Source organism: Melanotaenia boesemani, chromosome 3 (assembly GCF_017639745.1).
Source record: "Melanotaenia boesemani isolate fMelBoe1 chromosome 3, fMelBoe1.pri, whole genome shotgun sequence".
Classification (NCBI taxonomy): Eukaryota; Metazoa; Chordata; class Actinopteri; order Atheriniformes; family Melanotaeniidae; genus Melanotaenia; species Melanotaenia boesemani.
The window spans coordinates 21,369,112-21,383,134 of record NC_055684.1 but is presented as its reverse complement, the minus strand read 5'-3'; the positions used below and the strand labels follow the sequence as shown (position 1 = coordinate 21,383,134).

The 14,023-nt window shown below is 37.1% G+C and overlaps 1 protein-coding gene across 1 annotated transcript; it reads left to right on the top strand.

Moving 5' to 3' along the window:
• The first annotated feature begins 54 nt into the window (after window positions 1-54).
• Window positions 55-12,606, top strand: rab22a (RAB22A, member RAS oncogene family). The gene is made up of 7 exons (XM_041981416.1): window positions 55-346; window positions 1,558-1,637; window positions 2,608-2,689; window positions 6,408-6,479; window positions 7,146-7,252; window positions 7,572-7,681; window positions 9,524-12,606. Exons 1-7 carry the CDS (start codon window positions 311-313, stop codon window positions 9,619-9,621), a joined length of 585 nt encoding a protein of 194 aa, XP_041837350.1. The 5' UTR covers window positions 55-310; the 3' UTR covers window positions 9,622-12,606.
• Window positions 12,607-14,023: the final 1,417 nt, after the last annotated feature.

Here is a 14,023-nt window from a genome sequence, read left to right as displayed (position 1 = left end):
CACACACACACACACACAAAAGCCGATGTAGTCACGTGATGGAATGCCGTAGTTCAAAATGGAGACCGTACTATTCAGTGGCTTCGCTGTTAGCTAGCTGTTTACAGTAATGACAATGTGGCAAATATGACAGAAAACGGGATGTTTTAACGATTACAGCAAGGGTTTTTATCTAATCCGACGTGCACATTTGTCAGTTTTTGATCACGATGAAGCAAAGCTGTTTGTAAACACAGCAGAATATTTAAGAAGAGTCAAGCAGAAGAGAAAATAGCCAATGATCATCTTAAACTTGTGTTGAGAGGTCGATATGTCGTTGAGAGAGTTAAAAGTTTGTCTCCTGGGGGTAAGTTAGTATCGATTTTTTTTAAAGAACATATATGCCTTTGATCTTAATATTTACATGTATAATAAAAAAAAAACAACTGTCCAGACAATCTAACAGCTTGTAACAACCTTTGTGTACGCAGTTAGTGTATTAAAATTTAGAATTAATGTAGTTAGTCTTTGCTGAAGGCACATTTAAACAAACAGGGATGTTAAGAATGAATTACTCATAACAGCAGAAGGCACCATTCACTTTATTAGTATCACAAGAACACATTCCTGATCCTGACATCTCCTCATCTCCATCATCTGCTCATGACACTGAAGAGGAGTTGTCACAGTTTATCTGTTTCTGTGTCTGTTTAAGAGAAGCTTGGGTCATTTATCCAACACGAACATAAACATTGCCAAGTATTTACGTTTTTAATGAGCAGATTGTTTGATTTCAATGATATGTATTACATCACTGTTAATGTAAGGTCTTTGGGTTTCAAGCTTCGATGGACACAACAGGATATTTATTTATCATACTGCCCCCTAAGAACATCGTCAACCTTAAATCATACTGAGCTATAATAAACCAAAAGAGACTTTGAAAAGTCTTTAATATTTTTTATCCAATAATGTTAGTTGCTGTCTAAGATATAGCACACTAACATGTATGCATGTTTAGGTTGCAGCAGACACCCTTATGTCCTGTAACAGTATCACAAGAATAGGTTTTGCTCCATCCACTAATAGCTTATTTATTGTAGAAAAAATATTTTAAGCTAAGAATTATCCATTGATTAGGCTTTTTATCTCACCAAAAATGACCAGTTTTAATCTTAGAAATGTAAATGTCTGTTTTGTGTAACTGTAAATGGTGCATCTTTAAGTTTGCATCTGTTAACTGGAGTAAAAACCAGGGAAATTTAATTTTTTATGTATTGCATTACAATCCTTTCATATTTTGGAAAGACAGAATCCACAGTAATGAAAATGATCACAAATAAATACTAGTATTTGCTACTTATAACAATCAGCTTTTACTCTGTCAGTAACATAGTTAAATTAGTCCTCTCCTTTATATACTCAGAGAAAACAAACAGTGTAGATTAGTTGTTGCTGTTTAATTTTCAGTAAATCCAGCTTTCAAGAGGAACAGGAAGAGAGAAACTACCACAAAAAGACAGAAGTTGTTATTGTTTCTAATGTTTACTAAGTATTGTCTTTATTTTGTCTCTGCAGGATACTGGAGTTGGAAAGTCAAGTATTGTTTGGAGGTTTGTGGAGGACAGTTTTGACCCAAACATCAACCCAACAATTGGGTAAGTTTCCTGCTGAGTCCAGAGCCAAAAAGTTTGTTTATTTTCCGCCTCATTTCTTGTCGTACCCTTTGAAAGTTGGAGCAATAAAGTTGATTCACTGTGGTCAATTAATCAACAGACAGAAAATCAATCTGAACTGATTTAGCAGACAGTTGCTGATTGTTTTAAATCTCTTCTTAAACAAATATGTCTCCAAATGTAAGTTTCTTCATTTGTTTTTCTTAAGATATGTATGTTTGGTTTTGGATTTCAGATTGGGCTCCAGGAGATTTCTTGAGAGACTTATTTTTATATTTTCTAACTATTCATGACAAAACAATTACTCACATTCAGAAGAAAATAAAAACAGATTACCAAGGAAGAAAATAATTAGCTGCAGTTATTATTATTATTATAATTCGACTATTATTAATTACCATCCCTGAAATACTAATGTAGAGAAAAATGATTTCTAATTTGTTTTAACATTTTCTCATGAAAATAACTTTGATTATGTATTATGCATGTTTTGCTTTTAAATTTCTTTTTAAATATAAAAAGGCATCCACTAAAATGATGCTGTGATATAAGCAGTATGAGGGAGATCTACTAAAATATAATTTAATTACATAATAAGGTGAGTACTCATAATTTACATAAGCAATATCAGATAAAGTAAGTCATTAAATAAAAAAGTATCATCATCCACTTAAATAATTTTAAATAATTTAAATAATTTGAACATCTTTAGTTAAATATCTGCTGAACATTTTTAGATAAACCTTTTTTATTTCTTTAAAAACACTAAAGAAATATCGTAATCAGACAAAAGATTGTTGTATTGTTAGAATTATTAATACAATTTTAGTTAAACAAAATGAAACAATGTGATTTTTTAAAAGATCGTTCATGTCTTTTTAAACATCCTTAAAAGGGATTTATTTGCTGTTTAAACCTGTTTTGTCTCATTGATCATATTTCTCTCCACCAGGGCATCCTTCATGACCAAGACGGTACAGTACCAAAACGAGCTCCACAAGTTTCTGATCTGGGACACGGCAGGACAGGAGCGGGTGCGTAATGTCCCCTGAGATGTTGGAAATAGCAGTTAGCTCATTAGAAGGTCCAGATCTGCTTTATGTAGAGACACAACAGCACACAGATTTGGCTAGGTTATCAGTTTGACTCATTTCCATGTGATTTTAACAGAAGTGAAACAGCTATCAACGTGTGTGTGTGTGTGTGTGCTTGGATGTGTGTATGTTTGGGTGTGTCACTCCTCAAACCAGTCTGACGGCATGTAAATACTGCAGTTAGTCATTACGTCAGACAGGGGGCAACATTTTCCTTCCTACAGCTAGATTTCAACTATAACTTAATTTCTTTAGGGTTCTTGTTTTAGTCCAGCTTTCCCAAAATTTTCAATCATATGTGTTGTTTTCTGTTTTTATTCAGCCAGTGATGTGTTTTTTTTTTTTTTTTTTTTTTTTTTTTTTTTTATTTCAATCCTTCTCCTTCATCCTCATTGCAATCATATATTTGCATGTATGAATTGAAGAGTGATCTTCTATCATATTATTCTGTGTTGTCATGTCTGTGATAAACGTTGAACTTTTATCACACTGCTTTTATTAATCTTCACACTTGGGTGTCTATAAATGCCATTTTTTAAAATGTCCTGCCACCCAAAACACTTGCCTTTGACACATGATGCTTATGACATGGGATATACAAAAGGAAACAGGATACATTTTGGTGTTCGAGCATCATGTCAGCACTTAATCCTGTGAAATCGACACCAGTCCCCAGACAGTTACAGCGTAAGGCAATGTTTCTCAATCCAGGTCCTCAGGGACCCATGCCCTGCATATTTTAGAGGTTTCCAACTCCAGCACACCAAATTCAGATGAATTCAACTGCTCATCAAGTTCTTCGCCTGCTAATGAGCCATTCATTCGAGTCGGGTATGTAAAAGTATGGAAACATCTAAAACATGCAGGGAAGAGGTCCCCGAGGACCAGGACTAAGAAACTCTGGTGTAAGGAACAGCTTTCTCCTTTGACTCACATTATACATCCCACTTGCATATCGACATCACTTCCCTTTTTCTGTCCACGGCCTTCCCTTTTCTCATGAACAGCCCTCGGTTACTATAATGTTGTATCCTTCTGCGGCATTCCCAAGAGAGGTGAGATAAGATGCCACTTGTTTTTTATCCTCCTTCCCCCCGGAGGATTGTGCTTCCTCTTGCCTTTAGGGGATGTCTGCACAGACCTATTTAAGATAAGACAGGAGGATAAACTCAAACTGTCTCAGCCCAGTGCCGTCTGCTGCTGCTGCTGTGTCTTATCTGAGAGTCACTGCCACTCCATGTCAGAATGCCTCTTTTTTGTCATCCATTTTCTTCTGTGCAGCAGTTTTTCTGTGATTATTTTGTACTCTTTATTTATTTATTTTTTTGCCCCATAATTCCACCTTTTCACACCAGTGTTACTTCTTGATCTTTCAAGTAGTTCACATCTGTGAGTGAAAAAGCAGCAATTTCCTTTTGGTGGGTTTTTTTGTATGTGGCTCCATGTGCATTTTCCCTGAAAAACTTGTGATATCTGGAGGCTTCTCATGGCTTTTTCTCTAAGCTGTATAGAGCTTTGGTCCATCAAACCTGACAAGTTGAGACAGAGAAACATAAAGCTCTCCAAAGCCAAAGCACAAGTATGCAAAGCAGAAAGGAAAGCTGTCTCAGGACCAAATGAGTCCTTACGTGTACATCTGAGCCCAGCTGCCAGTGGCGCATCCAGCACTCCTCCTCTGCTCTTTCTCACAGAAAACAAGCAAAGAGAAGCTGGCATGCACTTGGAACAAGACCATCCCATGAATTAGACACCCAGCTCTTGGTTTCAGCAATTAATCAGCTCTCCCAGGGCATCACTGGAGTTGTTTTCTGTGTTTCTGTGTGGCCAGACGTCTGGCCTCGCTGTGATTGCTCTTTGGGTTAAAGCACAGATAGACCACACAAGACTGGCGGTGGTGCAGCTCCAACACTTGCCAACAGAACACACAACGGTCTCTTCAGTGCCTCCGCCAAATATCCCAAGCTGGAATCCCGTTGGACTCGGGGCCAGTAACAACTATAATTATGTGGAATGTGTTCTTTCCTGAGGTAACGCTGTCACTCCAAGATGAATAGTTTATTCCATCCTATTGTAAAGGAAAGTAGAAGTGGCGGAAAGGTAGTCATTCCAAGTGATTTTTTTCTTTTTCTTTTCAAATTATTATCAATACTTAATGTATGGCACATGGTTTTAATATCCTGTTGAAAGCTCCATTCCAGAGCATGTTGCAAGAGGACATAAAAAAGACCAATTATTTTAGTTTGTTTTTGCTTAAAAACCTAACAAACTTAAACAAAGGTATTTTTTTAGTTGCTATTTTTATTTTATATTTGATCATGAGCTGACAATTTTCAACTGTTTAAACAGGCGAAGAAGTTGATAAGAGAAAAAATGTAAACAAATTTATTATCGTTCATTCAAGTAAACTTAGTAATACTTCAGTTTTATAAGCAGATGTCTTTTGTTGCATTAACAACTAAAGGATTGCAGTGTTTCATATACTACTGGCTGCATTAATCTTAAATATCCTTCAATAATCATAGTATTAATAGCATAGAAATGAGCAAGCAGGCATTTATGTAACACAGAATTACCTCAATCAACAAGTGAGTAAATGTAATAACTGAATTCCATTGCAGGGCCTGAATGATGGCAAAGGATTTACTCCTGAAACTTATAATCTTCTGTCTGGTACTAAAGTTTTTGGATGCTGTGCTGGATGTAAGCTGAACTTTTAATACTTTAGATTGATATTATAGTTGGAGTTGAACTTATCATTCCTTTCAAATTCACTGTAAAAAACTATATATTTCAAAATATTATCACAGCAAGAGTACTGATGAAGCCCATGTCTCACCGTGCACTGGAAAGAGTTTTCCCAGCAAATACCAAATCCTGGCAAACCCTGGGCCTCACAGGGCAGCCATGGATTCAGAAGTGTTGCACATCTTGTTTAGATTAAGCATGTCCCAGTGACGTATTGGGCTGAGATCAAATATACAATCTTCTATAAATATCCAGACCCTAACAGGTTTTGACACTTTCTGCTCATCTTTCTCTTGATAGCTTTCACATGTGTGAGGTGGGAAGGCTTGCCGTCCTTCGATTTTCAGTGCAGCCTTTTGGCTTACAGCTGTAGGGGATTTGGCCTTCGGTTTTGAAAATGGTATTTGATGTCTTAGCTTTGTGTTCTGCTTTGAGTTTGTGTCAGTCTAAATGATGGAGTTTAATAAAAGCCCCAGTGATGTAAATTCCAGAAGTCTGTGCCGGTGTAATGGATAAGTCACAGTTAAGCCACAACACTGTTAAATGGTCTGTGGGAGGTAAAAAAAAATGTCTTAACGGTGCAGTCTTACTTAAATTATACATTTAGAAGTCTTATGTTTAATGATGAAAATCTGGAAAGAAATCAAGGTCCTCAAAGATGTGTCATCAGTGATTGTTTTTGAATAAAATTACTTGTATTTTTTTCACTCTGATCCTGCTTCATTTCATGAAGATTCAAGTCAGACCAGATGATGTCAGATCACACAAACAGTCAGTTTAAAGCAGAGATGAGGTTTCCTGCTGTAGCTGTAGACGTATCGTCTTTTTCCCCAGTGGCAGATGAGGATGTTCTTTGAGGATTTTTTTGTAAATGCACATCTCTTAGCAACTTTTTTTTCCCATCCTTCCGCAGTTTCGTGCTCTGGCTCCGATGTACTACAGAGGTTCTGCAGCTGCCATCATTGTATATGACATCACAAAAGAGGTCATTTGAACTTTTTCTTCCCAACCACAAATGTGTACTTTCTGGGATGTTGATCTGCATGTGTATTTAAGTAAAAGGTAATCAGTTTATGAAATATAAGTGTCTGAGAGGATAAATACCACTCTTACGTCCACCTTGATAAATGTGAAGCTACAGCAGGTAGAAGATCAGCTTCACATGGGAAAGCATAAACAGGAGAAAACAGGACAAGGGACAAAGTGATGTAAAATGTAAAATGTATTTTGAAGTGAGTTGTTCTGACTTATAAAACTAAGACACAACATGTTAACTAATGAATTGTAGAGTTTGGGTTAGATGGGATTTTTTAGCTTTGGTTTATGATAAGCTAATTTAGTTAGTTTTAGTTTTATATTTTATATTCAAGTTGAGTCATTTTCCCCCTATCATATGCATGTAGGGAAACAAAATGATTGTACAAAACAATATATGCTCTCAAACTAAAATGATTTTCTAAATCTACCATGGTTTCATTTATTGGGACATTTAAGTGCTACAGTCCCTGTAACCTAACTTCTGCTTATTAAACAAAACAAAAGCATATTTTTTTCCATTGCTGTACTAGTCCTTAAACTCTCATAGGAGAGATTGCCTGTCTGTCTGTGTGTTGTTTCATTTGTATAACATGTTGCTTACCTGTGCCACCAGGAATCCTTTCAGACACTGAAGAACTGGGTGAAAGAGCTTCGTCAACATGGCCCACCTAATATCGTGGTCGCCATTGCTGGTAACAAATGTGACCTTTCAGACGCCAGGTGAATCTTAGCAAGAGTTACTAGTATGTGGTGTGGATGATGCTGATATGGAGCATGATAGTGAAATCAAATTTACAACCTATGAGTGAAAATTAAGATGTAATCTCTCTTTTTTCCATCAGAATCACATTTAAGGTCTGGCTAAGAAATGTTGTAAATCATGTAATCCCCCATAGAAATAAAAAGTAGTCAACCAGATTTATTCACAGAATTGTGAAATCGTCCGCAAAACATCTGTAGATAAATACTTGATGGCTATCAGCAGAGTGTGTACTCACATTGCAACATAATACTTTTGTGATATCTCTGATATGTACAGGGAAGTGCCAGAAAAGGATGCCAAGGACTATGCTGACTCCATCCATGCCATCTTTGTGGAAACTAGCGCCAAGAATGCCATTAACATCAATGAAGTGTTCATAGAGATAAGTGAGTCTGTTTCTTGTGTATTTGGTGGAGATATCCTTAACAACCTCAGGTGCAAGCAATAAACAATTCAAATCAAATAAATTTTTATTTATAAAGCGCTTTTCCTGCCAAAGGCAACACAAAGTGCTTTACATATTAAAACAATTTATGCATATTAAAGTAAAAGAAGCCTTCACACACCAAAGTAAGCAACATAGCAATAAAAAAAACACATTCATTATTAGCTCTGTCACACGCAGTCCCCCCAAAAAATTCTACACAAACATGAACTCCCTAATTTCTGTCTTAGAATAAATATATTAAAAGTAATAAATATCTGACTTGAGGCTGCTGTGAAGAAATCCGTCTTGGGGATTCGATCACACAAGGAGCCAGCCCACCCATGTCCACAGAGGCCGCCACCGCAAACACCCAGATCAGGACAGGCCAGAGTCCACACCACAGCTGTAAGGCTGCAGTGCGGGACCTCTAGCCACCCGGTCAAGGGCGATCACCGTTTCAACAACCCCCAGACCAAGCAAGCAAAGCTCCTGGCGCAAAGGATCCCCATGAGATAAACACTGGAGTTAAATAAATAAATGCACATAAAAGATTTAATAAAATAATGTGCTAAAGATTTAATAAAATAACAAAAATAAGACATGAATTAGATAAAGATCAAATAGAATTCAGTTAAAAAGCTAAGCTAAAAAAGTGGGTCTTGAGCCTCTTTTTAAAAACATCAACAGTCTCTGCAGCCCTGAGGTCCTCTGGCAGGCTGTTCCACAGACGAGGACTATGGTAATGGAAAGAGGCCTCGCCGTAGGTTTTTGGTCCTTACTGTTGCAACAACTAAAAGACCAGTACCAGAGGACATCCAGGTCCGCGAGGGCTCATAATTTAAAATTAAGCTGATTGTTTTATTCCTGCATTTTAAAGCAGCAGTACTGTATTTTGAATAAGACATCCTATCTATTTTTTTTAAGTTTGGAATAGTTTTTGTTAAAGTCATGCAAACGACAGGAAAAAAAGTGTGAAATACAGCAAAGCCCATGTAAACATGACACATTCAAAAACCTGGAGGTACTGTTGTTGTGGGAATACATAGTTTAAATGTGTTAGTTTTTTATTATTTTAAATATGTTATCAGTATGAATTTTATGCAGATAACATGTTAAAAAAAAGTTAGGACAGAGGCCTATTTATCTGGCGTCGCCTCATCTTTTAATGACAGTCCATTAGAGTTGACAAACTAAGGTTACCAGTCAATTTCTGATTTTCTTTTTCTTTCAAAGATTTCAGCTGGTCAGCAGCTCGGGACCTATTAATGTTATTTTTACATGCCAAATGATTTCAAACTAATTTATGACTTGGACTCTTCTACATTAGAGTCATGCTGTTCTAAAACGTGCAGAATGTGGTTTGGCATCATCCTACTGACATAAGTAATTATTTTGATGGCTGCATGTATTGCTCCTAAACCCGTAGAGATTGTTCAGCATCAAATTAACAGTCTGTAACAATTATTGAAAGCAATCATACTGGAAGAAGAAAGCATCCTAAATGCCATGCATATGTTGAATGGTGAAAACAGAATTTTTGGACACGCCACCTCAGTCCGTCTCAAACCAGCATCAACCCCAAGAGGGTGGTGTTTTTAGATTTTGTATGCTGTGCAAAGGGGAAAAATGCAGTCATGTGTTCGTATTTATTTATTTATTTATGTTATTTTTTTGCTCAGCTTTAAGAATTTTTTTGCTGTCATCAAATTCAAACTTAGCACATATTAAAAAAAATAAAAACGGATGCTGGATGCTGACAGCTGGTATCAGAATGTGTGTGTATCTGTGTATGCCCTCGCAGGTAAACGCATCCCTGTTGCAGAGACAGCAGGAATGACCTCAGGGAAAGGATTCAAATTGGGACGACAGGCCTCGGAGTCTCGCAGGACGTGCTGCTGATGATGCTGGTGACTTTCCCCAATGCGACCCGCGACCTGACCTTCACCCTCTCTCTGCGCTCCCTTCAGCTAAAAACCCGAACACACCCTCTCAAACACCCCACAGTCACTGACACACAGGCGCCACAGTGCAGTTTCTGATGGCAGCAACAAACACATTTTTATGACATTCAACAACAGCAAATGATCATGTATCATCTTGAAAGTGCTGGCAGGACAAACACTTAAGGTTTACTGAGCATTGACACAACGCTTGCATTGATACATCCATGCATAAGTGAACAACCGTCATATTTTCAATTCTCAGCTCCCTTCAAGTGAATCATAGCCAGAGCTTTACAGTCGCCAACTGATGGGCACAAGTCATTTATATGTTACATTTATAAAAATTTACTATTTTTCAACCAAAAAAAAACAAAAAACAAACAAACATTGAATGAAGTGATTTCATCTCACCTTTTCCAGAGGTTGTAAGTTATTACCTTTTTCTTTTTTTGTGCTAGTAGGAAGGGGGGGGGGATCTCAATATATTAACTTCATGAAGAAACCATCTTTAATGTTATTTATACAAGGTTTTGAAGAAGGATGCTAATTTTTATCACAGTCACAAAAATAGCATTGTGAATGTTTAATTTAAATCCTGTTTGTGTGTTTGCTGTTTGGATCAAGACAAAATACCAGAGTTGCTGTGAGGTAAACCACAATCACACAGTAAAAAATGCAGAAATGAGAGATGTGTGGGTGCCTACTTCCTCTATACTGAGGGAATGGTCCAGCATTATTCCCTGCCATCTCCACACAGTACATGTGTAGCTGGAGCCAGAAGATGGTCCCTTAGATTAACAAAGAAACAAGAGCTAAGAGTTAAGTAGCCTTATGTTTGATGGACTTATTCAAGGATGGTAAAGTTCTTCTCATCCGACTCAGTGAAAGCCCTTAAATTTCCTTTTATTTTGAACTTTGTTAGTCTTCTATCTTTGGCTTGAAGGATATTTTGATTTCCACTTATTCCTGCGATTCGTAAGTAATTGCTATCATTTAATCTCTGTGATCAGAAGGATTTTACAGTCAACACTGCCCAAAGTTTACTCTGAGATTTAAACTTAATTATTGTGTGATAACACTCTCAGCACTCCTTGCATCTGTTCCACATTTCCCCTTACAATCACTGAAGATGAATTACAAGGCTCCTGTGCATAATGTGCCCTCTGCTGCAGAGAATCCTGCCAATGTTAACTGTTCGCCAGTTAGCGGCCCCCCCGTCTTTAGTCGTTTGCTTTGCAACACTTAAACAAGGGAGGCTGATTTTTGTGAGGGCTTGCCAAATTCTTAATTGTCCCATAAACATTTTTCATCCTTCCTTTTTTCACATAATCAGCACCAGCTCTCACATCTAGTGTCGTTTTACTACCTGGCCCTCGATGAAAACGGTGAGATCTGGAAACTAGGCCTCATTCACAGGAAACTTGTATTTTAGAGCTCACATCTCACGTCAGCAGAAGTTTTATAGGTGGAGAATCAGACGTGGCGCTGTGTCGACATGCTGACCTCTCACTGAACCTCAGTCTCTATTCTGCTCTGAATCACTGTAGCTGTTTTGTTCCAGAGTCAGCTTTCTGATTTTACTTTTTCTTTCTTTTTTCTACTTTTTTGTGCCTCATTCCCCAGAACTGCAGGTTCTGTTAATTGCAGAGCCCTTAAAATTCCTGGTTTTAAGTCTGATACTCTTTTTGCAGTTTTATCATTTAGCTTCTGTGCAGGCATAATCGGACATAAGTAGCAGTTTTATGTCTGTATCTCCTGTAGCCTTCAAATCGCTTTCAAATTTGGTTAAGAGTGGGGGGGGGGGGGGGGGGGGGGGGTAAAATCTGTAAAAAAAATGTTGCTTAATAAGGCTGCAGTTTCTCATTTATAAACATGCGTTATGTACTTTATTACAACAAATTCCTTCTAAGCATCTTATGGCAGATGAATTGTGTTCAAATCAGTACTGCCTCTTTTTTTTCTTTTCAGGATTTTTCTCAAGTGCAATAGCTTTTATTCAAAATATGACTTAATCCACATGATCTCATCCCCTCAGCCTCCATCAGATGGTAATCACAAGTCACATCGATCTCATTTTATGCCAGTTTGATGACGGTTTTGCTCCGATGTAGCTGATTAAATAAACAGTGCAAAGGAGCCTGCTGTGTCTCCCAAAAACCTGAGAAAATAAACTTTTTACTCGTTGCTGTCTTTGATTAATTACCCATCATTATAGCAGCTTTGTTGCCTTTAGTCTTTACCACAACTTCAGCAAATGTTTTGAAAAGGGACAATACTTTGGTACCTTGAAAGCTGCACTTTGTATTAATTAGCCTATAATGCTAACTTTGTGTCTGCAGGCTGTTATTGTCTCTATGGAATAACTCAAAGAATTAATCCTGAAAAGCATCTCGACTCCTTTACATCCCCTGACCCTGTTTCTGGTTTTTGCTTGATTCTGATTGCTATGAAGATCGTGGTGCCAAAGCCATTTTACCACACCACATATAATTAACCCATTTTTTATTGCTGAAAATGCTAATATCATTTAAAGTGATCACATCAAAAGTTTAATAATTGTAATACACGTGTTCCTTTTTTTTTTTTAAAGCAAAGCATGACATTAACAATGTGCCAGTAGTTTTGCATAGAAAATATATCAAAAATCTTGGGCTGGCCCTGGGAATGTGATTAATCTATATATGTATATTTTACAGTGTAGATATATGCCATGAGATTGCACACAAGTTATAGACTATAGTCCCTTTTCCATTTGTGTGAACGCAATATATCTGTGCACCATTTGGAGTAAAACTATCAGCATTGTAGTTGTCATATTTAGCTTTTTACTATGTTTCATACTGGTTGTATCTAAATGCCTGAAAACACTTGTTTGCAGTGTAATTCCAAATGTGTTTAAAAAAGGGAATTGTCGTTTGTTTACTAATAAAATTGACCAAAAATATCTTCTTTTGAGTTGAGATGAAGGACAGATGGATGTTTGTGTGCATGCAGTGTGAATGACGTATATCACTGTACAACTGATATGTGGGGATACAGTGACAGTGTTGTTTAGTGATTGGTTGTGTGTTTTCAGTTGACTGCTAGCTGCCTGGATATTTTTACAAATATGACACTTGAGATATGTGTTTGACAGGCAGAGGGCTTTACACCTCACTGTAAGTTGTGCTGAAGGGGCAGAACATCTACTTGATGACCTCCTGGTTCCCCTTCAAAACCCCTGTACAGTGCTGACATAGTCAGGGTTGGACATCTTAAAAATTGTAAATCTTCTTCTTTGGTCTCTTCAGAAGCTAAATTATGTGGTCATGAATTTTGTAGGATAAAAGACATGTAATGCTTAAGTGAAATCAGTCTTGGCATCAGTGTTAAGCAGTGTGCAAAAAATAAAATTTGACAAAAACAATAAAATACCATCTGATAGGTGAGAATTCATTTGATTTATTAAGTTAACTCAAAATAAAAAGAAGCAAAAGTTCCACGAAGTCTGCCTACTAACAGACAGAAATGTTATTACAAAAATAGTGAACAAAAGGTCTGGGATGGAAAAAGGCTTTTATGGCCATATTTTTCCAAAATTCATTTATAAAGAATTGCAAAGTTCAGGAATGATTCCTTAAATTTGTTGTGTGTAAAATAACTGTAAAGTCAAACTCAAAGCATTTTCCCTGATTACATCATGTTAAGACATTATTGAGATAGAGAAAAAAAAACTTTTACAAAACAAGTCCAGTGTAAAACAAATAGTAACTTGATGGTAAGTCTATAGTGACACCACAGCAGTCCTTTTCATAATCCCCAATTAAGCCAAAGATGTCCTGTATTTTTCCTAGAATGGGAAAAAACAGATTATTATTCTTGTTGAAACATTTGTTTTGATGTGGAGAAACTGGTCTGTGGACTGTGATCCTCATCCTTTCCCTAAAAGCTCATTTTAGCTGTTATTAGGAATTCACTTGGTCTCAAACATTTTATTTGATTTGGCCATGTTCTCCAATCAAAATGACCAAACAGGGAATGTCCGTGAAGGTGAACCGTAATGCTGTCCTCTAAACTGCTTGGTTTGGTTTAGAAAATGATTAACTTAGGGTTACAAATCAAAACTGCTTGTTTGGGGTTAAAACTAAATTGTGGTTAGGACTAAAATACAGCCCTGTTACGACCACTAGAGGTCAGATAATCTTTATATGTAACTGTAGCCCGTTTCTGGCTACACAAACGACCAAGAGGTAATTTTTTTATTCTTGAGCCTTGATTGTGGATTTTACACTCAGCCTGAGGGAGGAGCTCAGTGCAATCAGTTGGTGGTCAGACCTATGCCCATGGGGCACAGCCTTTTTGAGCTACATGGGGAAGCC

Bases quoted from the DNA above. Each gene is read 5' to 3' on its own strand.
- rab22a (XM_041981416.1), top strand. From the start codon at position 311: ATGTCGTTGAGAGAGTTAAAAGTTTGTCTCCTGGGG. The intron at 1,638-2,607 runs GTAAGTTTCCTG...TCTCTCCACCAG, and splicing joins AACATCAACCCAACAATTGG to GGCATCCTTCATGACCAAGA. The intron at 7,253-7,571 runs GTGAATCTTAGC...TGATATGTACAG, and splicing joins TGTGACCTTTCAGACGCCAG to GGAAGTGCCAGAAAAGGATG.